Here is a 28,000-nt window from a genome sequence, read left to right on the forward strand (position 1 = left end):
TCACAATGACATTAAATGTTGCTAATGTACATCCAACTTCACATTGCAATGTTAGCTTCGTAAGTTTCAGGTTAGCGTTGAGTCCGTCGACGAGAGAGCGAGGGGTATGGATTTGGCAAAAACGGGCTGTTGTTGAGCAGCGCTGTTTGACGCGGTGGCCAGGTAAGGGACTAGAAAAGTGTGGAAGGGGGGTAGTTTATACGGTAAGTGGAACTAGTTTGAGAGGGAAAACAGGTAAAACAGTATAAAGGAACAGGCACGAAGGGTGTTCTGGAAAAGCGGAGGGAGGCAACGTTCAGGGCGTGGCGAAGGTAGCCGTGTCAATCAAGCTTCCAGTTGGAGGCGGTGAGTCGCGCTTCTATCGGTTGCCTTTACCACCCACATTTTCCCTTTCCCCGCCGTCCTCATCGGGACTGAGCCCTCGGTACACGCAACAACGCTCTCGTGTGTATTATAACTGCGGACTCGAACGCCAGAGACCCGAAAGACCGACCCCGGCGCTGGTAAAGCCGACTGCTCTACACAGTTACGGATCCTTGTTAACAAGTGGTCGGCAACGCTAGGGAAACTTGTCCCGGACCAAGACAGTTAAAGGCCGAAACCCCGTCGTACTCAACTTTTACCAACCTTACCACCACCGCCGTCGCCTCCCTCCTTCCCTTCCCTTCCCCCCGTTACCATCCCCACCCAGAGAAATTTAGTGGTGGCGCCTTTATTCCCTCATCGACGCGCGAGTACGCGAAACGCGTCATCAACGGTCCGCGCTCCTCACCATCCCGAACTAAATTATTACTTTCGAATTATGAAGTGTCCCGTCCGGATTACGCGACGCTAACCACTCACTAAGACTTGGCCACGAAACCATTCAAAAGTTTGGGAATAAAAACGTTATGGAAGTTATAACGGACGAGACAACAACGGCTGAAAATACGTCTTGCGGATAAAATTACTTGTCACCGAACTTTTGTGTCACTGTCGTTTTCCCCGCAACGGATCCAGTCGTGTAGGAGCTACTAATCGGACCAACTGACTTCGGTCCGTGTAGTATGTACGCCTATACGTATCCTACGTCCTCTCAGGTATGTTTAAATACTTTGTTTTATACGCACTAGGTGTGTTTCAAATACTATAGCCGTTTGCAATTTCCTGCATGGGTAGTCAAGGCCTTAAACATTGAAGAGTTTCGACACGTTTAAGTTTAATTCATTCATAAATCTTCAACACGGTATATCGAACGCGATGTAAATCAAAAATACTTAAACGCAACAATACTATTAGACGAGACTTTAGGGGTAACCAAATCCTGAAACCAAAAATCGGGCATGGCTTGCTTCAAGTTGCTTGCTTACCTAATAAAGCGTTTTTGTAAAGTAGGGTTAAGATCTAAGTTAAATGTTGTAAACTTTTCACATTTCCAATACCACCACCTTATAAAAAATTAATTCTATTGAAGGCACGTATATTAAATTGAAAAATTGCACGTTGTCGCGGTCGAAGCACGTATCCCCTATCCTATTATTACAATTTGACGTATCTAATTTATATAAATTTGACGTTTAAAAAATAATAAAAACGTTCTACGGCGCGGCGACTATGTACCGGTAATACTTGAATTTGCACTTGAAATATTTTACATAACATTAAGCAAGGCAATGGAGGTATAATGCAATGTAATACCAACGCCTTATTTACATAATATAAATTAACAGGGGGATAATTTCGGTGTGTTAAGTGAAATATAGAATAAGTAGCAATTATCTACGTAGACCAGCCATGAAGAAAAAAATAATCTAGCTATAGCGACATCATTAAAGTGGTGGCATTTTACACTTCATTAGATTCTCATAAACTTAAAATATTTCTACGAAAATTACCTTGGGCTATCTCTATGTCTTAAATTATAATGGAATACAATTGAAGAATACTGCAACGTGATAATATTCTGATATTTTTGAATGAAGTAGATATTTAATGAATGTTTCATTAACGTCAATATGCTGGCGCATAATCTATTTTGTATAAATAATTAAACACTAGCAAAGGAACCCGTTTTACTAACATTGCATGAGACGCCATTTCAAAAAATGGCAGCTAATCGAACCCAAAACGCCATAAAGTCCGTCTATAGATATATGGGAAACAGTATACTAAATATTAGTGAAATCGGTTGAAACGCGAAATTAATGTTAATCCATAAATAAGGGTTTGTACATTTTTGTCCGCCATTTTTAAAGATGGCGGCGGATTAGAAAAATGTTTCTTAGTACGCTCCTACTACTCAAGAGTAACGTCCCTGCAAAATATCACCCTTGTAGGTCAAGCCACTTGGACTGGGCTTTGATTATGCCGGCAAGTGTTTGACATAATTCACACCGAAACCCCTTAACGTTAACGACTTAGTTAAGGTTGTCCATTGGGTAATTCTCACGCTATACTAAAGAAAACCTAGTTACAATAAGAAGCCAATGCACCCTTTTGCAAATACGGGAAAAACCTTACCCAATCAAAGTAATTCTTTATTTCTTTGATGTTATATTTATAATATGTTATAACAGGCTGGGAGGTAAAGTCAACCTATAACGCGTCGTATATGTCCGAGTAATCAATAGTGCGTCAACTTAGACGCTAGTGGACAACGCGTTTCGCACTCATTGCGTACTTTTATTTATAGTTTTAGAATTCGCGATCGAGATTCTATGACCTGCCTAACTGGACCAAAGGGGTGGAACATAGCTACTTAGTCGTGGTAGTGAATATTGAACCCCGATTAGCGTTGGTAATTTGTTAAATTGTCCGACTCCTCTATCCATGCGAGCTTACATGCATGGGTGTAATAACTTTCCGCAGCCTTTTAGTGAGAACGAGGGTCGAGTCCCAAAAGCACCCTAATAAAAGTGAATAGCACTTGAAAGGCACTTCAACCCAAGCTCTAGTGGAGTAGCCGACATACAGGGTGTTTGATAGGACCAAAGATTTAATTTTGGAACTTTTGATCTAAGGATCACCTTAAGTTATGATTAGTGTATTTTATGGATGACCCCCTAGCTAAGTTATCATTGTACTTTAGGTTCTTACTTAAATTTAAGGGACCATCCATAAGCACTCAAATCATAACTCGAAAACAGTGTCCATTAGGGAAATCAAAATGGAGATAGAAGTACAGAACATTTTTGACTGAAAATCATGCACCCAAAGAACATCATCCCCCTTAATTTATGTCAGACTTATCAAAAACACCGTGTATAATGATAAAAAAAATACCGATAGCTGTGGACACAACTGCCTTCTTTAAAAAATACGCTCTTCTTGATGTCGTACAATGTTTAATCTGTACGAAACCGAACAAAAAACTGTATATAACTATAGCATAAAATACGTTAAATCACCTTATCATAGTTGTTGGACAGAGTTTGTTATATTTTAGTTGCAACGCAGATCCAAGTCAAAATAAGTCGTTGCTGTTATTAATGGCATTTTTTCATGACTATTGTCATTAATGCGAACGCGGACGTGGCCCAACCTGTACGTCCTGAACTTTACAAGACTGTTGAGAGCGATATGATATACCCGCATGCACATAGCTTAATCCTTATTCAGATATCGAAAAATAAACGATATAAAAACCAAATAAAACAGCATTGTTTCTCGTGTTTTAGTCTAATGGTTAGGTTATATCGCCGAGCGGGTTTTTGTTTTGATAAAAATGCAATGAACGTGTTAAGAAACCCAACATAAAATTATGCTTATACCCGCAGTATACGAGGTTTAGTTTTGGTATATAGCTTATATACCTTATTGTTAACGTGTTTTTGATAAACAACTATTTTTTATTTATTGCACCCATGTATTAACCTTCAAACAGAAAACATTTTCTGAGTTTGAAAAAAATTTAAAATTAAAAAAATATATAGGAAGGTCAGGACTAAATTTAAAAATAAAATCTAATTCTTCAAATGTTTCAGTGAACATAGGTCAACCAAATAGCTTGAACACCGCGTACCTTAAACAATTTGCATGCTGCACGGAATTAATTAAAAACATATCAAACTCATCTCAGCAAATTCGTATTTTGTGAAATGTACTAAATGATTTCTCCAAATGATGCTCTGATTCAATTCAAAGTATATTTGCATATAGAAAAGTTAGGAATCTAGATGCCTTATTATAAGCTTCTTTTAATCCTGCATATGCATGGCCATGTTGGAAAATTGCTTCAATAACTCTTTTGACCCGATAAACAGTCGTAAACATTATTACATTTGTAATAAAGGTCAGGCAGTAATTACCTATAATTACTAAAATCAATTGATCACGCGTGCTCGTGAAAACAACTTATAAATATCTTAGCTACACTTTAGTTTGAAGTTAAAATACACAGAGATATTTTGGGGGAGTCGAATGTTTTTTCACGCTTATTTCACCTAATAAGTAATTATATAACGGATAATGAACTTATTAGCTCTTAAGCGGCATGCAGCTGGTCGAACCGGCAAAAACCCCGGGTGGGCCAAGTTCTTATACCGTATCTTGTTCGTCGATACTAAACTTAATGGGAGGTGTATACGACAACATCATATATAGAACTAATGATTTTGTTTATATAGCTATATCACCTTTTAATAAAACATCACGAAATATTCGTAACAAATTTTTAAATGCGCACCTGTAGAAAAAATTGCAAATATACCCACAAGCAAATTCTCAAATTAAATTTAATATAATTAAATAAAATGAAATAATATTATTAATTTAGATTTATATATACCACCTCCATAATTTATTTCGAATATTAAATAGCCGTAATAAATTTATATTTTAATTAAAAATGATCAATTGAAAATTTGCATAAATAATGAAACAAAAATTTATATTTTTGGAGGGCGGCTTAGTAATAATGTTTTTCCCGCTTTGTCATGCATAAACTCAATTAATTTTAAATAATATATTACTAAATGTAATCCGATAGTATTAGAAATCATTTCAGGGCTGCACGCCACAAAATTTCACATTCTAATTTCCTGAATTTTTCATCTATAGGGACTGGTAAACATTACGTATTAAAATGTAGTGCGCACGAGTGAAAAGTATGCGCAAAAATGGAATACCCATCATGGGAGCCAGAAAAATTCCGTGTAAAAATATGCAAGATTTTCCTTGACCCATGCATGTCAAGCGTAACATGTTAAAACTAAACTATAGTGCGCATGCAGCATGAGTCAGAAATATGCGCATGCACGCGAGAGATGACAGATTAAATGACGACACCCAATCATCACTCATAGATATTAGATCATAATTTAAGCGCTACTCAAATTTGAGCACGAAGTTATCCGCATGCTTTCAAAAAAGAAAAAATCAAAATCTCTCAGAATAATTTTCACGCACGTCTAAACGAAACAATAGTTAAGCTATAGTTCTTTAAATTTAAGCAAATTAACGTAAATTACTATAAAAGTATCGCTACACTCTGATCCGTCCGCCACTTTCTCATGTGATCAATCATAACTACGAATGTTATTTATCGCGGTACGATGACAAGTTAAGTTTAAAGGGATCGGATAAGAGTTCGTAATATACTTAGTGAGAATCTTCCATAGAAATGATTACGTTTAGTTATACGTTGCTACCACATATATTTAATTCAAAATTTTGAGTATACTTTATTTTATTTAAATAATTTCAAACCACAAAACGTTTAAGCAAGTTATTCCCATGCAGGGCTCCCACCAAAATCTCAAAAATAAATTGAGGGAAAAAAGGGACATTTCATGATAAAAATATTAAGTATTAAGTGAAGTTAAGAACATTATATCATCTTTTCCCGCGATTGTCAACAAAATTGTAAATTATTTCGGACTTTTTACAGATATTTTTGTTTAGACTGACCAAGAGTTTTCGTTACATCTTTACGGAAACAGTTATAATTCTAGATATCTCCTCTTGACTAACTACTAATTAAATGCCTTTTTATCTGCGGTTTTTGGAGAATAGGGCCATTTATGGACCAAATGCCAATTTTAGGGTGAATTAAGGACAGTGCAGGAAAACAGGGGCTTTAGAGATTTGGTGGGAGCACCGTTAACGTATTTTGCACGTTTCCGAGCCATTTAAGTAACTCTTTTTGCAATAGCACCTTTACCATCCCGAGAGTAATATCCGACCCCTCTTATAATTTGATCTAGCTAATTTGGCCTGTTAGTTGTTCGTGCATGAAGAACTAGGTTTAAAGACGTATTAGTCAGAAACTGATCATAGGGTAGACATATAGTTATAATTGGACGTATTTTGTTTTTCCGTTTTCAGCTTCTTATGACCGGACAACAACCTCCAGTTGCCACAACTTGCTGCGATAACAGTACCCCGACCAGTGGAAGCGTTACTAGCGGTGTCATGTCTCCGGACCCTCAAGCCGCGCAATCGGCCGCTGCAGCGGCGGCCGCCGTATGTTCATTACCGACCGCCGCTGCCGCGGCTTACGATAGCCGATTGCTCTCGTCCTATCCGCGACTGGCCACCGGTCTACACGCCGCCGCAGTTAACGGTTTCTACGGCGCGGCCGCGGCCTACCCCGACCAAACCAGTTACGTAACAGCCGCTCTCGGAACCAACGCCTCCGCCTTCTATTCTTCATTGGTAAGAAACGTTTTTAAATTCAAAAAAATTCCTCGCAACATCCATATTTTAAACTAGCTGAACTGTCCGACGCTTTCAAGTTGTTTTAATTGCCTATCTATGATTGTAGACACTATCCCACCCAAATGAAATATCTCCATGAATTATGTAGTTATTTTAGAAACCATTATTACAATTTCAACTTTCAAATCCACTAAAACGATTCTTAATTCGGGGTATATCATAAAGATACGTTCTTTACAAATTTAATTAATCTGGGGTTCGCGAGCCCTACCTTGAGGAACTCAATACCACGAACCTTCCTCTAGTTTTACTGATATCAATCACGAAGTTTGATAAAATTCAAACATTCATAGTAACAATGCACTAGATTAAACAATTAAAAGAACAATTAAATCAATTTGATTTTATATATTTGATTTAATATTATATTATATTATATTATATATTAAGTATAATATATCAAGAGATTAAATTATTTGTAATTATATTTGTGTGATGTTGTGATAGTGGGCGTTATGTTTTCGAATACCAGACGCTAATGTACACGTTATACAAATTACGATTCAATCAGATTTGATATAAAAACAGGTTTAGGGGTTAAAAAGAAAGCAAATTAGTCAGAAAAACACAAACAAGTGCGGAAATCAGATTAACTTGGGAATACTTTCCTTTAAATTGACGACCCTTTAAATTGATCACTAGCTAAGTTACCCGGCGTTGCCCGGTTATTTTAGGGTACTAGAAGAGTTTCATATCTACGCATACCCATAAATTTATAAGTGATATGTTCCATAAGTATGACAATTACTATACTTCGTAATGTTAGAGACTTACTGAGAGCTATCTTATGGAACTTATAGTAGACGCTATAACGAAGATGGTGACCACCACCCCTGTGTGTTTGGTTCTCTGCAGAAAAGCCAGAAATGGTCCATTCTTTCTCCAAATTAAAAGTCAGGGAAAAATTTAAATTGAAGTCTCGTGATTTATTCAAAAACTATTTTTATGGATGCGTGCGATGTCAAATTTTGGGAGACAAAATTGCGTAATTCGAATAATACATAAAATAAAAAAAGGAAAAAAATATAGAAGTATGCGAGGCGCGATAAACATCGTTGTTCGTGTGTTCTCTTACACGCTTGAGAACATTGTCTTACAAGGGGGTGCGGATAATTTTACGTTCCAAAATTTTGTCGCATTTTCTTTTACCCAAAGAAATCCTTTTACGACATTTGTTATAAAGAATTTATTTAATTTTACCCTTAATATTGAACTGCATGAAGCATAATTGTTAGAGAAGTCTGCAATGCATCATAAATGAAAGTCTGTGTTTGCATGGGGACAGACTGAGTGATTTGAAATGGACTTTTTCGATGTAAAAAAGGGGTAGACAATTGATACATTGGCGTCCACGCATGTCACTGTCATGATACAAAAAGACTATACAGCGCAGGCGCCAAGAAGCGAGATGTTACATCGAAATGGTCTATTGTCAAATAACATTTCTGCATGAGTCTATACAACAACATGGGCAAAACTACAACGATTTCACGTAAAATATTCCTGTACGAATTGAACGCGTTCTTAGCAATGACAGTAACGCATTCGATGACCTCGGCGTCGTTTAATCTGACTAATGACAATGTTTTCGCCAAAGGTTTTCTGTCCGTAACAATAAGGGACCCATTCGCTATCTATTCGTCAAAAAAAGAAATGCAAACCCGACCGCATATTTTAGCATATAAAATCACCGAGTTGAGTTTGTCTAATCTCTAAAAGTACTCGGCGTTTTTAATGGCCGCCAATATGAAGTGGGCGTACCTTTTACGTCCCGCCATTTGATGTTGATGACGGAAAGAACACTTTGTTCAACAACTATGCGCTTCTGTTTTCAAGGCTAATCCTCTGCCGCCGAAGCCACTATTATCAAACACCGTTATAATTCGCTGATTTTATTTTCTAAATTTGTTTCCCTGTTAAAAAAAAATAACATGGTGGGAAAATGCATGCTAACGTCTACACAAAATGCATGCAATCCCATTAATTTTCTCTCGCAAGTCCATGCATGCACCCATACTTCTGCATTATAGGGTTATGATCACGAGTAAATTAATGTATTACTATAGTTATGGTTTTTTGTGAACTATTTTAGCAATATACGAATAAAAGTAAATATAGAGCGATTACAGCAAAAGGTAAAACTGTTACAGCGCGCTGTGTATGTATCTGATATCGTTGTATAGTAAGTAGTCCGTATTATAAAGGTATAATTTCTGTCTGCTGTGTTAGAAAAAGCGCAATTTTCATATACATATATACATAGATTTTCATCGTGAAAAAAAAAAAAATAAACTAGACACGTGAAACCTGTACGCACTCGATCAGCCAATCATTATTTGCGTTTCTAAAAACGTCATTATCGTTATGGTTTTACTAATTAAAGGCTGATAGCTATACGGAAAATAATTAGTCGAAAGGGCTTTATACGTGACCTTTCACGTGAGATTATTCCCTAAGGCTTTAATTAAATACATGTATACGGATAATATTAATTGTAGGTTTTCATAATTTTATCCAATTGGACCTAATTATCTTTTCTATAAATTCTAACCTTTTAAAGGACGTTTTTTTATAAACTGAATTTATTTCTTTTATTACTAATTAAGGTCATGTCTAATTAAGATTTTAGTAGTAATAGATCCCCTAATTCAGCTTTTAATCAATCGAATTGACAGCATATTTTGACCTAAAATAAATTTCCTGACCTTTTTAGGGGTAATTTTAAAAACAATTCCCTGAATGAAGCTACATATTTTCCCTGAGCTGCACATGTGACAAGCCTGATCCTATTCAAAGCTCGAAAAGTGTTACTTTAACATGTCCTGAAAGGCCTATAAAAAAATAAAAGGTATAGCAAGCTATTTAATCAATAATACAATAACGCGAGGTTTCTGATAGAAAAATGAGGGTTAGCGTGACTAAAGAAGCTCTGGTGGGAGATTTGACTCAACAGATAACTATAACTAGTAGTACGTTATAAGCTTTCTAATATTTACTCCAAACGCATATAGCTACTACATAGGTTTTACAAAAAACTTTAGAACTAATGATTGGAGTTCTTCCATTAAGTGCAAGTGGAAATGTTGCAATTTCAAAAGAAAAATAAGTGGTATTTTACTGAAATACAGCTAATCGAGTACTTTCTTCGAAAGCAGATTTATATTTATTAGTAAAAACTGCATGTCTTAGTGGACAAAGACTATAGATAAGAGAACAAAATAGAAAGACTTAAGTTATCGTCTCTGAAAGGTCTGTCAGAAATTTTGGGGATGATGTTCTTTGAGCTACTTCGAGTCGAAAATGTAACTTCTGTGACATTTTGCCCTAAGATACTTTATGTTAGTTAAGCCTTTGCCAATGGCATATTCGAATCGTGCACGTTACACTTCGTTAAAACGAGTCATGATTACGTCCTTGCCATTGGCGACTGGATACATATATGGGTTGACATTTGTCGCGTGGCTCGCCTTTGGTACATGAAACATGTCTGCGAGAACAAGATTGGACGCGATCGAACGGAAGGAGGGTTTTTGTGTTTTACATGTTAAACCTAGGCTATACGATGCATTAGCGTGTTGTATATATCACCCAAAAAAAAAAAAAAAAACTCCCAATAAAATCAACTCTGAACTGAGCGAAAAAAGGATTTGGTGAACACGATTTCCTCGCTAGCAAAAAACAAAAAGAACAAAAAAAAAGCATACCTAATATCGAATTTATTTCGGTTTCGTGTATGTTATTTATGTTTCTTTTTACTATATACAAAATGATTGTACGACAAATATTTTTATGTTACACTGGTTGTCGTTTTCATCGGATTACCTATACCTAATCGATTATTGAAGATGGTTACTTCACCTGGGTTAACCTTTTTTAATATAGCGGGTGAATCTTACACATAATTTTCAGACGGTCATTTACACCAGGAGGCGAAGCTACTTGGTAGTAGTACCATGGCCGGAAATAAGCACAGGACACTGGACATTGTCCAATAAAATTTAAAAATGTCTCATAATTTTATAAAAAAAAAACTAAGGGGGTCACTGGACATTTCGACCAATAAATATTTCGAAGTTTTGATAGCTTAACTATATGAAGATGCGACACTATTTTTGCACACTTCAGTGGACAATGTCCTATAAATTTTCAAGTCAAAGGGGGCGCCACTGGACACGTGTCCTATAAGAATTCTTTCTTATTTCCGGCCCTGCTTGGTACTGCACTTTGTCCTCCTGATGTTATAGTCTGAAAACCATCTATACCATTAATGTTTCAGTAAATGCGATCCCACAAACCTGTAGCGCAACTTTTAAAAACCAAAAAATGTGTCGAGACAGATTGAAAGAAAAACTATTTCAATCAAATAACCCAATTCATAATCACTTAATATATTAAACCTTAATTTTTATAAGGGAGGGGGGTCTATAATAAAATTAACATTAATGATACGGCGTAGCGTCGCACGCATGCGTTTAGAGTCGAGAGTGTTTTATAATCGTCTTTTCGAATGTATATATATATATTGCCTCTAACCATTGATATATAATTCTTATTCATAATTTACAGCCAAGTCCCTACGATTTGAAAGACGGTAGAGGAGCGTGGGGATCTCTGCCCCAGGCAGCGGCCGCCGCGGCTTGTTATCCCTACGACCCCATGGGTGCTTACGGACCCTACGGCGACAGGTGAGAAAAATCGCAAAATTCTCTACTTTCTTTTATAATATTATATTATAGCTTATTTTCAAGGAATCCCCGCCATAAAAAACATTATTTTCCAATTTACGCGCTGTTAAAGGGAAACTATAGTACTTAGTATTTGTCAATAAGTACTTAAAATTGACCATGCAAGTGCAACCATTTTTAAGAATTGTTAGGTTCAGGATTACAATTCGTGACTCTTCTATTAGCGACGCGTACGGTGCAAATCTCTTCACCGAGGCTTAGTAGTAATTCATATTAACCCTTAAGTAATGTTTAAGTAGACAAAAATCCAGTTTACAAATATAGAGTTTTGCTAGAATTTAATATTGGTGATTAAGGTCTTTACCATGCGCCTAAATTTTGATTAATGGCGGAAGAAAAGTCAGTAATAGAGCGTAATGGGAAGTTTTCTTTGTTTATATAATAAACTTATGCGTAAATCCAATGGTATATACTTGACCAGTTTATAGAAATATCAGAATATTGGAGCTAAAATGATTATTAGATATAATTTTTAATTACAAGGCGTTTCTGAAAGGTCTGTCGATCAGAAATTAAGGGCAGTGTTGTTTGGACGATTTTGAGTTGAAAATGCAACTTCTACGATATTTTTGTAGAGTTTGGGTCACGTCCGTTTGCAATTTATGATTGGAGTGTTTTACGGATAACCCCTTAATTAAATCAGCACCGTCTTTAATTTCCTTAGTTAAATTTAAGGGGCATCTCTTCTCAATCTTAGATAATGCTCTACCACTATGGGAAAATGATCAAACTACTATGAAACATAACAATTTTAAAATTCATATGAATATTATAGTTATAACTCTTGTTTAATTTTGCAAATTCTCTTTTTCTTGCGTTCTCTTAAAAGATACGGAGCAATCGACAACGCAGCCCGAAGAAAAAACGCGACGAGAGAAACGACAAACACATTGAAAGCGTGGTTATACGAACATCGGAAGAATCCGTACCCAACAAAAGGGGAGAAAATCATGTTAGCCATTATAACTAAGATGACCCTAACGCAAGTGTCCACCTGGTTCGCCAACGCCAGGCGGAGACTAAAAAAAGAGAATAAGATGACGTGGGAGCCGCGAAACAAGACGAATGACGGCGTCGACGGTGATGACAAATCGGACAGCGGCGATGAAGATAACTCCATTCACGATGAGCGATCGGGCCACAAAATGAACACGGGTAAGCCATATCTTGACCCCTCTTATATAACTTCGATAAAACATAAATAATGTAACGGTGCAACAGGGTTCATACAAGTCAGGGAAATAAATTGTTGACTAAAACTTCCGGGGAATTTTGTGAGAGGCTGGAGTAAGTTTGCCCTGAACGGTTTTCGGACGAAATTTTTTTTTATATTCAAAAAATCCCTGACTTTCCAAAAGTTATATGAACCCTTACTCAAAATAATTATTCAATTTACATAATTTTATCATGTCCGTGAAATTAATAACTATACCACCACCGCCACAAAAGGTTGGAGGAATCCTTTTATAGATGACCCCAATAATATACATAGATTCCATTAACCCAGTATTATTGCAACTAAAAGATAAGGACAAAGATAAAACATCCTGGCATAAATCTATAATCATAATTTATCCTATACTATCTAAGCCGAGAAAATGATTGCCCAGGTTGCAAACACTATGGAGGATGTGCAAAGACTAAAACGAGGGGGTTATCACTTTCGAATTCCCCTGTACAAAGACTAGGTGTATAATCAAGTAATATCCCCTTGAGTAAATGGCCCCATGGTGTTAGTAGGGATCTCGTAAAAATATTGGGGCGTCAAAAAGCATTGACCCCAACTAAGTCACTTAGTGTCGCGCCCATACCATTATACACGTCTCAATAAAGGGAGTCTATATAAAGAACAAAGTGCATTAAGATTTATATATATAACTGTCGATTTCCTATTTAGTTCAATATTCACGTGTTGAGCTGAATAAATTCTGTCGAATTATTGTTATACTTAAGAATGGCGATGTAGTCCTAGGTCGGGCGCATTAATAATAATAAGAAGGGTGACCCGGGGATCGAGAAAATGGGGATTAAGTTTTCCCACCTTTCAACATCATCGTCGCCCTTAAAAAGAGGAGCGCCATTTCGTAGAAGGTAAAATATGTTAAGGAGAATGATGGGAAAATGTTTCGAATTACGCAACGCGCTCCTGCTGCTCGGATCCCTCATCTTCGTCATGGCTACATTTATACATTAACGGGATTTATCATTGAGAAATATATTCGAAGACGAACCGAGTGGTGATGTACACCAAAGATGATGTTAGTACACAACCGGATTTCATAAATGAGAAGTTAAACATAGTTCGTAAGAGAGTACAACTGATGAGAGGGGATCGTGGAAGGCTAGGACTAATAAAAACTCACGTGAGGAACTTGGAACTTATAAGTAAATAGACACGTGAAAGGGAAAGGATAGGACTTATAAAAAACCACGTGAAAGGCTAGAACTTATATAAAATCACGTGAAAAGCTAGAACTTATATAAAATCAAGTGAAAGGCTAGAACTTATATAAAATCACGTGAAAGGCTAGAACTTATATAAAATCACGTGAAAGGCTAGGACTTATATAAAATCAAGTGAAAAGCTAGGACTTATATAAAATCACGTGAAATGCTAGAACTTATATAAAATCACGTGAAAGGCTAGAACTTAAAAAAAATAAGGTGAAAGACTAAAACTCACTTGAATGATGGCTTTCGTGTCACTTCACATGGATATCCATAAATTTCACGGGCTCGGCATTATAGTTCTTCGTGGGAATTGAACATGACCAACTATAAAGACATTAAAAGAAGAACCCGTGTGAAACTTTTTTATACTTGATTATTTCTACATGACTGTATAATTAGCTTTTTTCGTTATTAATAGGGGGCTAATTTTTTTATAATGGGCAAAATGGATTTCTCATAGACAGCTAAATGTTATAATATACGTGCAAAGATTAAAACCCTTAAAACCTTTAGTTCAAACAGGTCTTCTCAATAAAACCAGTTGCTCTCCCTGACAAGTTCTTATACCGTTAAAAGAACTACAGAGTAAACGTTAATATTGGCAATTAGGATATTGAAGCTAGGAAACATTTCTCGCCGAAACCTCCGTAATTACTAATTGGAGATGAAAGAAGAAAATACACATATAAATTACATTCCCTATTAAATTTGAAAACCATTGAATGGGACCATAAGGCACTATACATTCTTAATCTTATTTTCATTCATTAACGATTTTAATTGAGAAATATTTGATACATATTTGGGTCAAAGCATTTTTATATGATTTGAGTGCACGTTGACAAATCGAAAATATTTCGGAATATTGTTTAGAACTTGGTATAATGATTCGAAATGAATATTGTTTAGGGATAGATTTAATTTTAGAAGTAGGAATGGAGAACAGAGTAATCTGGGCCCCCGGGAAGGGGGGTATGAAAGAAGAGGCGGGTCATAGCGACAGAGGTAAAAGGGAATTACGTATTTTTTGCCGTCAACGTCAGCAACGTCATCAAAACGTAGTTTAATTAAACTACGTTTTGATGACGTTGCTGACTTAAGTGAGCCAATAAGATAATTTAAACTTTTCGTCACGTGTTGGAGGGAGGGGCTCTATACTGGGTGCTCTATGAGTCGGACTGAAGTAAATACTAACCGTTCTCCATTCCTACTACTAAAATTAAATCTATCCCAGCTGGTATAATAATTCGAAATGAATATTGTTTAGAACTATATATATATTATTGTTAATTACCTTTTGTTAATCATGGAAAAATAAGTCATTAAGACACGTTATATAATATAAAAAACAACGGATATCGCATGAAAACATTGCAAAACAGCTCGAGTACTTACTTAGCAAGTAACGCGCTTATTTTTTTTAATCATTAACGATCTACTCGGAAAACCTTTTCAATGAAAACTGTTATATAAAGTCACTTTTTACACGCGTTAGCAGAAACGATAACACAAACACAAGAGCGAGCACGTCGATATTTTGAGCATAGCCTATACAGTTTTAGCACATTGTTGAATAGATATATAATGCCTGATAGGGATAAAACAACACGCTATTTTTTAAAATAACTGATGTTTCTAACGTTCTAAGCGACTATAATATTAAGGGTATGAGACTTGTAGTGAACTAAATTAAAAGGGTTTGTGTATGTTGCGAAACATGACGCAAAACAGTATATTTCTGATAAGTATGCCATAAATTGAAGTAAATAAATAAATTGGGTGCACGATTTTATTTGAAAAATATTTTTAGACATTTTTTTCCTAAGGGCCACTGTTTTCGAATTATAATTTGAGTGTTTTAGTCATGACCCCTTAATTAATTAAATTAGTAATCATTGTCTAAATCAGTTTCTTAATTAAATTTAAGGGGTCATCATCAAAATACTATTATCAAAATTAACTCGAAAACAGAAAACAGTGTCCCTTAGGGCGAACAAAATGGAGATAGAAGTTACTCATTTTCTGCTCAAAAATCGTGCAACCGAAGAACATCCCCCTTAAATCATGCATGCAGACTTATCAAAAACACCCCCTGTATATAAGATATCATTCCGTAACCTTCGCATTATAAACTAGCAATATTCATAATTTATAATATTGAACACAAAACATTTTTCATTATACATATATGTAATATTTATATCTAAAATGGCGTCAAAAATTTTCAGTTTCCCCTGGTGAATTCATTCCATAGTTTAGTTTTGGGGTTGCATTTATATATTTGCATTGTCCTGACTCCCCCTCTCTGTATTTCTTCCCCCCCCTACCCTATTCGTCCTCGGTAGCTTAAGCTTGTATCCCTAATGAAGTGTACTCACGCCACTCACTGTGTGTGTATATTCGGGCAGTTTTAACGATGTAGAAATCGCCACTATACACTACGACGATCAAAAAAAGAAGTATATAGAATACGCGGCCAACTCCTAAATAATTTCGAGTCTAATCATCTTGTAACCAATCAGATACGAGCTGACGAAAAACAGCGTTTAAAACAAATGATTTTCTAGTCCAATGACTGCCAAGCTAGAAATACGACGCTTTTGTTTTTAATGTTGTACATATACTGTACAGGTAACCCCCCCCCCTCCACGGGGGGATGGTAGGGTGATATAACCATATATGCACTACGTTAATTTACATTAAGTTCGTTTTGAAGTTTATAATGGTCTTTAAAACTTTTATAGTTGTAAAATGTATTGTTGTACATGGTACAATTTAGAGTTGTGGAAGTGTAAATATAACTGCTTAAAAATATTTTAAAACCATCGATAAGCCGTTTTATTGTAGTAAAATTATTAGTTTCAAAATGTGGATGTAAGTTTAAATTTCACGAGTACGTCTACGAGCTAAGACTAATTTTGAAAATTCAAAATTTAAAAAGTAGGTATATTTTAACAGTTCTATATGTAAGGCGAGTTATTGTAGAAAAGTAGTTTCAAAATGTGGATTTAAGTTCAAATTTCACGAATAAGTCTACGAGTACGAGCTAAGACTAATTTTGAAAATTCAAAATTTAAAAAGCATGCGTTATTTTCTCCTAAAAATGTTTTTAACAGTTCTATAAGGCGAATTATTGTAGAGAAGTAGTTTCAAAATGTGGAATTAAAAGTTTAAATTTCACAAGAACGTATAGGCCTAAGTCTAATTTGTAAAATTTAAAAATCACGTGACATAATTAATGTTTTTGTCGAGCAATTAATTGTAAACTTGAAATTCAAATATTTCATCTCGAGATACGCAACTTTCGGCAACTTCAAGACCTTTTTAATCCAGGTTCAATTTCAAGTCTCAAATTTAACAAAATTCACCTTAACAAATATTAGAAACCTTAGCTTTAGGTAAAACGAATTAAAAGCCATAAAATTAACCGAAAAAATTCTCCGAAGTAATAAAGAATCGGTAATTTAAAAAAAGTCGCGAAAGTTCTTCGTATCAGATATCTTTACCGAAAAATTCCGTCCAAAAATACTCGAAATAATCCAAGTTAAAACCAATACAGCTATCGCCTCTAAGCTTGGGTAAAAGTTTTAATTCGTAATCATTATGAAAAATGATACATACTAAATGATTCCGAATCCGAAATAAAAGCCAATTCAGTAATTCTTTCATTCACCTGGGGCGTATTGAAAATTTTGGTAAAAAATAAAAGAGGATCGCAGTTATATAGGCGCGTAAGCATAAATTACTAATATTACATCGACAATTTAGCGTAGAAACATGAGTTGTTCAAATTCTTTCGTAGGTAGGTAGGTATATAGCAAATGCGAAAAAAATTATTACAAAAAAATCTGGTTTGCCAAATAGGCGCTTAAGGGTGAGGGGTGAATCTAGGATGGGATAATTCATTCGAGTTTTCTCCCATCAGGGCCGCGCGTATCGGAGATTCGACACACGTAAATCGGTAATGTCATTTTTCTTTCTACCTTTCGCTTAATTTTTTGGCTTTTAAAAATTATACCGATGCAAGAAAGTACAAAATAAACAAGATGGCCCAAGGGCTGGGCCTTAATAGTAATTTTACACGGCTCACGTGACCCCCCGTATAGTTGATCTCCAATAAATCGTACAACTAAAAACATTTCTGAAACGCAATCGTGTATCCCCTTAATTTCTAATAACGTCACATTTCAAATAATATTAATGAAACTAAATTGTGCACCCCACTAAAGTATAATTTTTCAAAACCATACGAATCAAATAATGTATCTAAAACCAAATCCTGGATCCCCTAAACCAGAAATCACTATGACCGTAAACCGTCCCCTCTATTTTACGAAACCTAACCTAACCTAACCTAACCATTCAGCATAATCTCTGATGTATCACGCGCATGGTGCCGTTTCTTAAATTTTAACGGAATAAAATTCCGTGTAAAATTAAAAAAGTGCAGTAGTGCACGAAAATTATCATCTTGTTTCCCTTGTTTCCCTTCACTCAAAAAAGCCCGCGAGATTTAAACTACCTTTCTTTCCTCTCTCTCCGAGCGGGATGCCCCCTCTCCCTCTTCCCCCTCTCACTACAGGCAGGCAGTTCTCTCTCTACGCGGGGCTTCGTATCGCCACCGCGTACGCTAGCGATCTCTCTCTCTCATCGTAAGCGTACGTTTCGCGGACGCGACCGGTTTCCCTCTCTTATCGTAAGCGTTCGTTTCGCGGACGCGTCCGGCACAGGGACAGGGACAGGGACAGGGACAGGGACAGGGGTTTTGGTGCCGTTTCTTAAATTTTAAACGGAAAAATTCCGTGTAAAATTAAACAAGATGGCCCAAGGGCTGGGCCTTAATAGTAATTTTACACGGCTCACGTGACCCCCCGTATAGTTGACAACTAAAAACATTTCTGAAACACAATCGTGTATCCCTTTAATTTCTAATAACGTCACATTTCAAATAATATTAATGAAACTAAATTGTGCACCCCACTAAAGTATAATTTTTAAAAACCATACGAATCAAATAATGTATTTAAACAAAATCCTGGATCCCCTAAACCAGAAATCACTATGACCGTAAAGCGTCCCCTCTATTTTACGAAACCTAACCTAACCATCCAGCATAATCTCTGATGTATCACGCGCACAAAGTGCAGTAGTGCACGAAAATTATCATCTTGTTTCCCTTCACTCAAAAAAGCCCGCGAGATGTAAACTACCTTTCTTTCCTCTCTCTCCGAGCGGGATGCCCCCTCTCCCTCTTCCCCCTCTCACTAATACACGGCTCACGTGACCCCCCGTATAGTTGATTTCCAATAAATCGTACAACTAAAAACATTTCTGAAACACAATCGTGTATCCCTTTAATTTCTAATAACGTCACATTTCAAATAATATTAATGAAACTAAATTGTGCACCCCACTAAAGTATAATTTTTAAAAACCATACGAATCAAATAATGTATTTAAACAAAATCCTGGATCCCCTAAACCAGAAATCACTATGACCGTAAAGCGTCCCCTCTATTTTACGAAACCTAACCTAACCATCCAGCATAATCTCTGATGTATCACGCGCACAAAGTGCAGTAGTGCACGAAAATTATCATCTTGTTTCCCTTCACTCAAAAAAGCCCGCGAGATTTAAACTACCTTTCTTTCCTCTCTCTCCGAGCGGGATGCCCCCTCTCCCTCTTCCCCCTCTCACTAATATACCAGGCAGGCAGTTCTCTCTCTACGCGGAGCTTCGTATCGCCACCGCGTACGCTACCGATCTCTCTCTCTCTCTCATCGTAAGCGTACGTCCGGCACAGGGACAGGGACAGGGACAGGGACAGGGGTTTTGGTGCCGTTTCTTAAATTTTAAACGGAAAAATTCCGTGTAAAATTAAAAAGAAGACAAGCTCGTGCTGTGACATTCATCAATTGCCCGCGAGACGTTGTCGTTGTCGTCTGTATGCTTCTTATAACGAGTGTTACATGTAAAATAGCACGCAGTATATACCGTGCCCCGGTGGGCGCTGCTTCTATATAAAGTGAATTAACTAACTAACCATTTGACATTAACGCAAAAAATGTATGTTTCGCCCCGCAGAACAAGTTGTCGCAATTTATTTAAGCTTAATGACGTGATTTTAAGTGATTATATAATAAATTTCAGGGTTACCACCAAAATCTCAAAACCTAATAGGGGAAATGGAGACTTTTCAAGATAAGCAGGGACGAAAATTCTAAAAATAAGAATTAACCAAATAAAATGTCGTCTTTAGTGTATAAAAATGTTTTAAACTAAAACGCATTTAAGTAAGTGAAGCTAAGAACAATATATCGCTTTTTGATTCGCCAACTTTGAACTAAATATTTAGGTCTTTTTCTACACATTCTAAATTATAGCTAATTCAAATTTACAAAAGGTCTAAAACGGAAATACTCCTGCAGTGCAATTATTTCTGTTTACGTCCAGCATGGGTCATTGAATATTTGGTTTATAACATTGTCGACTCATATAACTGTAACTACAAGACAGACACACACACAGAGCAACTATACCATATCTTCGATAGCGGGTCCATTTTTGTTCTGTGTCTCAATATAATATATTGAAGAATGATTTCTTGTAAAATATATAATAATATTTTTTGCGGCATTTTATTACATTACAAAGAGTTAGTTATATATATAAGAAAGATTCCATCGAGGATAGTAGCATGTTAATTTCTTTATAGACTATTAATAATAGTGTCTCTTAAACGGGACGTCCCACTGTACGACATGCGGGAGTCGCAGCTAGTGGTAACAGACTACCTTAAAATCGCGTTGTACATTTCAAATGAGCTCCGTGTAACGCCCATACATGGTTATTACGTATAATATTCCGTATTCGGAAGGGCATTGCAAGCGGTGTAACAGATATTAAGTATACAGGGTGTTCCTGATAAGTCTACCATAAATTAAGGGGATGTTCTTAAGGAGAAATGCAACTTCCATTTCCATTTTGCCACAAGGGACACTGTTTTCGAGTTATGATTTGAGTGTTTTATGGATGACCCCTTAATTAAATTAGTAATCATTGTCTTAATCAGTTTCTCAATCAAATTTAAGGGGGGTCATCCGTAAAATACTCTGGAAAATCTTAACTTGAAAACAGTGGCCCGGATGGAAAAATGGAGATAGAAGTTACAAACCATTTTCGATTGAAAATCGCTAAAAAGAACATGCCCCTCCCTTAATTTACGCCAGACACCCTGTACAGGCCTACACAGTCGTATAACCTCAACAGATATAGACGAACGTTGCGTGAATTAAATAACAAGTAAGCCCAAAGGCGTTGAAAATTTTCAATACTATATGTTGTTGCCCAGCAAAGTCTAGATTCACGCGAAAAACATAAATTTCTTAATTCTAGTTATTTAGACCTATTTTGGATGCGTGTACCCGATACCTTAGATATCATCAGTAGACACCATTTTCATAAATACATCGTTGAATTTAAATTAAAGATAAAAAGGAAAAACACAGAGATAAAACATTACAAAAGTCGCTTTGAAGCGCCAGATATGATAGGAATTAAATAAAAATTCGTCTCCAAGTGCAATTAGAATTAGGGTTTACGGAGACACGGGCCTAGCCGCGAAAGGAGGAAGCCAACGATATAAGTATGGCGGCAGGACCCCGCCCGCTAATGACTCTTAAGTCTAACCTCCGCACGATGATTACATTTAATGCTAGAGACAAAAAAGGTAGAGAGAGAGAGACAAACTTCTTCCACCTGCTCGTTTATCGCTTTAAGCCTATTGGGTTTCATTAAGTTTTTTGTATAAATAAAATTCTTTCTTATCACCTTATTATCTTTTGAATACGTAAACGAAATGAATTCATTTATTATTATTATTATTCAAATGTAATTTTTAAATATTTATGATTACGCAAAGGTTCTCATATGAAGCAAGAAGACGAGTTGTCGAGAGATTCCTCCGACTACAAGATGCACCATCATCCTCACAGGGGAATTGGCACAACGAGTAGTCCGGAGAACTCTTCAAGTTCGGCGGATTGCGTCAACCCGTTGTCGACACCCTTGGCTTCGCATAACCTTCATTTGCAACAACAGAATCTCTTGTTAAGAGGTGGTTTGCCACACGGTCACCACGTCACCCCTCCGTCCGGTTTGAACCTCTCGGCGTCGCGTAACTCGGCTTTCGTTTTGGCTTCCGGGGGAGGTGGCGTCCACGGTCATTTGGGCGCGCTGGCCGCCATGAGAGACTCGCCTACTTCGGATAGCCATAGACCGAAAATATGGTCCTTAGCTCACACGGCCACTTCGGACAGTCCGCCCCCGGTCCGTCGGAGTCCCGTCGTTCATCAAAACCCGGTACCCGCGACACCGAGCGGTATCAATCGACAGGAATATCGAGATCCTAAATATATTAAGTCGGAAATGGACGGCGATATGTATTGCGGACGAGCCAACGTGGCCAACCCGACGGCGACGGCCTCTATGGGACTGTACAGGGTGGCCGGAGAGCACGAGGCCAAAAATATGGGACACTACGAAGACCATTACGCCATGAATGGAGTGACGAGTGCTAAAAACTGGATGAACGGAACGATGGGACACGCGGTGAAAAACTGTTCGTCGACGTCACCAGTCGGAACCGCGTCGGCTTTCGATCCAGCAACGACCGTTGGCGACGACGAATCCAAGGAACAATGCCGGCTCTCCCCGGGAAGCGATAGCTGCAGCGGCGGTAGTGGTTCCGATTCAAACACGCCATTATTTCATCGTCGAGTGTCGCAAGAGGGAAATGAGGCGTCTAGGGCTTACTGTGATATTACCTCGCCTCATGGCATGGCCTCGTCAGCCATGGCTTACGATCTTCAACGCGAAGTAAGTAGCAAAACAAACTTCTCAAATAACCCCACTACATAGTGTGTACAAAATCAGACCCCTAACGACTGATTTCGTTTAACAGTCTCAAGCTCACGATCGACACCCGCCTCCTTTGGTCAGAACATCACCGAATTCTTGCGGGTATACTGGAAATTCTATGACGGCGCTCTCTGTCGCGGCTAAAAACGCCTTGGACCATCTAAGAACTGATGGCGACGGTTCGGGTAAGAACAGTTTAAATTCTTACATTATACGCGTGCACCACAAATACTCGGAATAAGGTATTAAGTAACCAATGGGCGCAATCGACTTGGGACAATAGAGCTGACTACGACCCTGACAGCCCATTTCTGTTAATAATGTATGTCCCATTAATTAACTAAGGACTTGTTTTATCACGGGTTATAATATAAAAGGTCAACATCGTTATATTACCAGAGTAACTGATTAAGAAGGCATATATACTAGTGTTTCAAAATCTGGCAGCTCGAACATTCTTTCGAACAATCCTCTTTTTCCGACATTAGAGTAGAACAAGATTTGGGCGTCATTACAAATTAGGCGATATTTTTTCTTTTTCTTTCATTACAATAAAGAACAAAGTAAAAGAAGGGAAGTCGAACAAAGACCGTAATCCACCCTCTTATCAAGCCATGTATAAGAAATAAGAAATGCGAGGTTGTGCGTGAGTCAACCAAAGCAAAGTCCATAAAAGTGTACACGTTGTACTTTGGTGGACGACAGAATGTCCCCGATATTAGTTGAAGAGGTCCTTTCCATACATTACTACAATGTTTTTCTTTTTTTACTTATGAAAGCGCGTGGGCTTAATTAGATAATTATACTAAACCGAGTATGAAATCGATGGAAACAAAATTTCCATATTATAATTTCCGACTTTCATTATTTGGCGTTAGGAATTCTTTTTCTTATTTCATTTTTACCTGGAACCCGAAATCAAGTTCTAAACGACAACAAGTTGATCAAGGCCTACTATTATTCTCAACGTAATTCAATCTCAATTTGATTAAGTCACGTTTAAAGAGAGCGTAAAATGCCCATCCATAATTAATATTACCTAATTAAACTAATTTGAAACCAGGTTTAACAGTTGTTAAAAGGTAGTGGCGCTAGGTACGTTATTAACAAACTTCTAAACCAAGTTAGTGTTAATGGAGCATTACAGCCCAATATTGTATCTTAACTTAGGATAAACCACTTAACTTAGGATAAACCACTATGCACCTCCTTTATCTATCAAGGCCCGTGAATGGTACTATTTTTAGGAGAGACATCAAGCTGTATAGCATTGCCTAACTTTTAACCTAGATGGCGCTGTTTATCAGCAGATTCAGGCCTAATTTGAATTACGCGCTCTTTAATGGCGAAGGCGTATTGGTGGAATTTAAAAAGTGACGTCACTTGTTGAGAGGTTGCGCAAATAAAAGACTGAGAAACAGCGTCTCTAGCTGGAAACAATGGCGAACAGAAAAAATACGACACGGGCCTTGATAGATAAAGAAGGCAATGGATAAACGCTTCCACACAGCCATCACACCAATATACCTTTAACAACTTTCTTGTACAAAAGGTTTATAAATATTTAGAACTTGGGGCTAGGTTACGGGCCATATTAGGGAATACGCCATGATAATCGAAACAATATGCAATTTATACTAATGGTATGATCATATACTTAGACAGAGGAAGGGGAAAGGGGGGTGGTGGTCGTTATATTGTCGCTGAATGATTTGGCGACAACCCAGCCAGTCCAGCGCAAGATGTATATCCGGCCTTATATATCTAATTACACTTGTTTAAAATGACATTGTTCATTTAGTTAGCGAAGGGGGTAAAGAATAAGAAAAAATATATTTAAATCGAATTAAGTAATGGTACACCGTGAATGTCCGAAGCCCCGAGCGTCAAGGGAGTAGGCCTATACTTAACAGAATCAAATTGCTCGTTGAAACAATGGTTTTTATGTAGCGTTAACCATTATAACTTCGGGGTAAGGAAGAGGCCAAGGCTTAGGTTAATAAATAGTTGGGGGATGTGGTTTACCATTTTATATACGGATGGTTTAAAGGAAATGTTAACGGTATCAAGGTTATTTAGTTTTAAAGACAGATTGCTGATTAATGCCTTCAGGTGTTTAAAAGTAAACAGTTTCGAAAATTAGTTTCCGTTCCCTACAGCGGAACGTTTTTGAGATAATACCCTTAATTCAACTTAAATATAATCGACCATTAATCATTTTGTTTTTGATATTACAATTAAATATAGGACAATTAAAAATAGACCTTAAAATATATTTCCTAATTTTTCTCTATCGCTATCCACGTGTTTTTATATACTAACGAAAAGGTAGAAACATATTATAAGGGTCCAAGTTGGGGTCCACGGGCCCAGTATGCTTTTAGCTCTATAAGTCATTTAGGTAAAGTGCGTGAGATTGTTTCAAATCTAGTAATTAATATTATATCATGTTGAGCAATAGGCCTACAAAATCTGCGTTCAGATAGCAGCGCATTAACAAAATGAAGGATGTGTGATAAACGCTGCTTATACCACGACGTCATGTCAAAGAGTCAGCCATTATTACACATTGAACGAAATAGCCTAAGTCCATAGTTAAAAAAATTTAAAACAAAGACAATTGAAACGCGTTAAACATGACGGAAGTAATTTACGGAATTAAGCGACGTCTAGTAATATTTCTAGTCGTTATTTCATGTCAATTTGTTTTGCTTTTGTTATTTCTTTAGCTCAAGTCCAATAAAATAATGAAGAAATTAACGTTACGTAATAAGTGAAAATTATCGGAGTGCGCGAAATTCAACGACAAAAAAAAATTTAAAACAATTTTTCGCGACGGACAAAAGTGTGCTGGAATTTAGTGATGCACCGTTACATCACGCTCAACACTGTAATTAACTGAAAAAAAAAGAAGCTGGCAAGTTTCTTATTAATGAACAATATGTTGTTGTTGGTTTTTTAAAAAAAAATATTTCAGTTGATAAAAACAAACAAAAATGCCTGATTATTATAATTATATATATAAAAAATGTATAGTATTTATATCATTAGACTTAATAGGTCTTTTGAAAAGAAACGAAAAAAAAATAATAATGTTTAATTTATAAATTAATTGTGATCACACGCTAACGATATGAAAAAAAAATAAGAAGAAATAATTAAAAAATCACTTGCCATTTTTGTTTGCACCTTTTCACAAAGGGTGCAAGTATCAAATGAAGTCGAATGAACGTTTCTATTGTGAAGTGAATATCTTAGCCGTACGTCATCCTTGTAGCTCCACCCCTTTCGATCCTTCACATAGAACATTTATTATTATTATTACAATTAGTAATTAACGCGATGAATATTCGATAATTGCTAAACCGTTAAGATATTCACTTCACTTCAGGAAAAGTTCACAAAAGTTCAACTTCTAACACATTTTCGATGAGACAAAAGAATACAAATTATGTACTTGTACTTTATATATAAAAAAAATTCAACAGTCAAAAAACAAAAAGGATATAAATAAAAATAATTTTGATTCCATATTCGAAAGTTGTTTTTATTTACCTATTTACTAGAAGTGTAATTAACTTACGAAATAGAAAGGCAAACATTGTTTGAAAATAACAATAAAAACCGAAAGATATTATTTTACCAAGAAGTGATATAGTTTATTAGGGAGAAGGTATAAGATGCCCAAGTATTGACGCGCCATAGTCCCAGTCCCCCTTTTGAAAATACAAGGGGGGACGTAAAAGGAGGCCGGGCTATTTAGCTACACTCTCGTCAGTCGGAAAATATGACTGTAATTTTCGTCATTCGCGTCGCGCTGACGTGAGTTTTCAAGAACCAATGAGATGCTGCTGGTTGTAATTTAGAGGCGGCGGGGATTAACTCCGGACCTACGTAAATTTGGACTGGAGATAAAGCTAGATTATAAATATGGCGAATTTATACCTTCTTCCTAATAAACTAGATATCACTTCTTGATATTATTTTACTGTACAAAGAATCAATATAAGGATTTGATTTTTAAATTATAAAACTATCCCCTCAAACAAAATCGTTCAAACAGATGTCTCGGTTATGCAAATTAGCCGAGCGTAACTTTTTCCCCCCCGTCGATGTGGTACGCATCGTCTTTCAATATCAAAATTGTCCCTTCTCAAAAAGTATTTCGAGCGAAATACTGAATAAAGCAAATATCATTCTACTACAAACGTTTATTAAACTTTTGAGTTGAATATTGTACCCTATATTTGGTCCGACAGACGGTTGGAAGAGACGGAACCATATACTTCCCAAAAGCGCGCCAATGCACTTTCAATTTAATATACTAATCTCTTAGGAAGTGTCTCTTCCGATGTTTATTGGATGTGACACTTCTCGCCATCATACAGATTGCGTTCAAATAGGGATGCCTTCAAGCGAAATATCTCAATAATGGCCCGCGGATTTGTCTCTTGACTTTATTAAAAAAATATATATATAAACACTTTGAACATTCTTTATTCAGAATTCGTAACGTTTAATCAGGGTTGCCAAAATATTTTCAGAATCAATTTCCAGGTCCCAGACTTAAAATTCCCTGACATTTTAGTGTCATTCGTGAAACCCCCTGACGTTAGAATCCCAATCTAAAAATCGCCTGACTCTTTCTCCCAATCTTAAAAATCCCTGATAATTTAGTCCCAACCTTAAAAATCCCTCATAATTTAGTCCCAATCTTAAAAATCCCTGACAATTTAATCCTAATCTTAAAATTCCCTGATAATACCGTCCCAACCTTAAAAATCCCTGATAATTTAGTCCCAACCTTAAAAATCCCCGATAATTTTGTCCCAACCTTAAAATTCCCTGATAATTTAGTCCCAACCTTAAAATTCTCAGATAATACCGTCCCAATCTTAAAAATCCCTGATAATACCGTCCCAACCTTAAAAATCCCTGATAATACCGTCCCAACCTTAAAAATCCCTGATAATACCGTCCCAACCTTAAAAATCCCTGATAATTAGTCCCAACCTTAAAATTCCCTGATAATACGGTCCCAACCTTAAAATCCCTCATAAATTAGTCCCAACCTTAAAATTCCCTGATAAATAAGGTTTTCCAGAATAGCGAGATATAGTCTACGTGACGACACGAGTAGAAAATACGAAAAAAAAAATAATAATAAAAAAAATTGTATTAATTTGAT

The 28,000-nt window shown here is 36.5% G+C and overlaps 1 protein-coding gene and 1 long non-coding RNA gene across 2 annotated transcripts in view; one reads left to right on the forward strand and one right to left on the reverse strand.

Moving 5' to 3' along the window:
- Positions 1–28,000, reverse strand: part of LOC149650744 (uncharacterized) — a 121,479-nt gene that overhangs the window by 59,379 nt on the left and 34,100 nt on the right. The window contains exon 2 of the long non-coding RNA XR_016370950.1: positions 14,125–14,216. This is a non-coding gene — a long non-coding RNA (uncharacterized LOC149650744). The remainder of the gene's footprint in view (positions 1–14,124; positions 14,217–28,000) is intronic.
- LOC149650748 (uncharacterized) lies at positions 203–26,345 on the forward strand. The gene is made up of 7 exons (XM_089847376.1): positions 203–1,079; positions 6,304–6,633; positions 11,263–11,381; positions 12,271–12,596; positions 21,815–22,770; positions 22,856–22,997; positions 25,542–26,345. The coding sequence occupies exons 1-7, from the start codon at positions 1,047–1,049 to the stop codon at positions 25,553–25,555; spliced, it is 1,920 nt and encodes a 639-aa protein (XP_089703502.1). The 5' UTR covers positions 203–1,046; the 3' UTR covers positions 25,556–26,345.

This window comes from Phalangium opilio, unplaced genomic scaffold (assembly GCF_054372755.1).
Source record: "Phalangium opilio isolate 3A_F unplaced genomic scaffold, DU_Popi_V2 ptg000082l_1, whole genome shotgun sequence".
NCBI lineage: Eukaryota > Metazoa > Arthropoda > Arachnida > Opiliones > Phalangiidae > Phalangium > Phalangium opilio.

Bases quoted from the DNA above. Each gene is read 5' to 3' on its own strand.
- LOC149650748 (XM_089847376.1), top strand. From the start codon at position 1,047: ATGTACGCCTATACGTATCCTACGTCCTCTCAG. The intron at 11,382-12,270 runs GTGAGAAAAATC...TTCTCTTAAAAG, and splicing joins TACGGACCCTACGGCGACAG to ATACGGAGCAATCGACAACG. The intron at 12,597-21,814 runs GTAAGCCATATC...GATTACGCAAAG, and splicing joins GGGCCACAAAATGAACACGG to GTTCTCATATGAAGCAAGAA.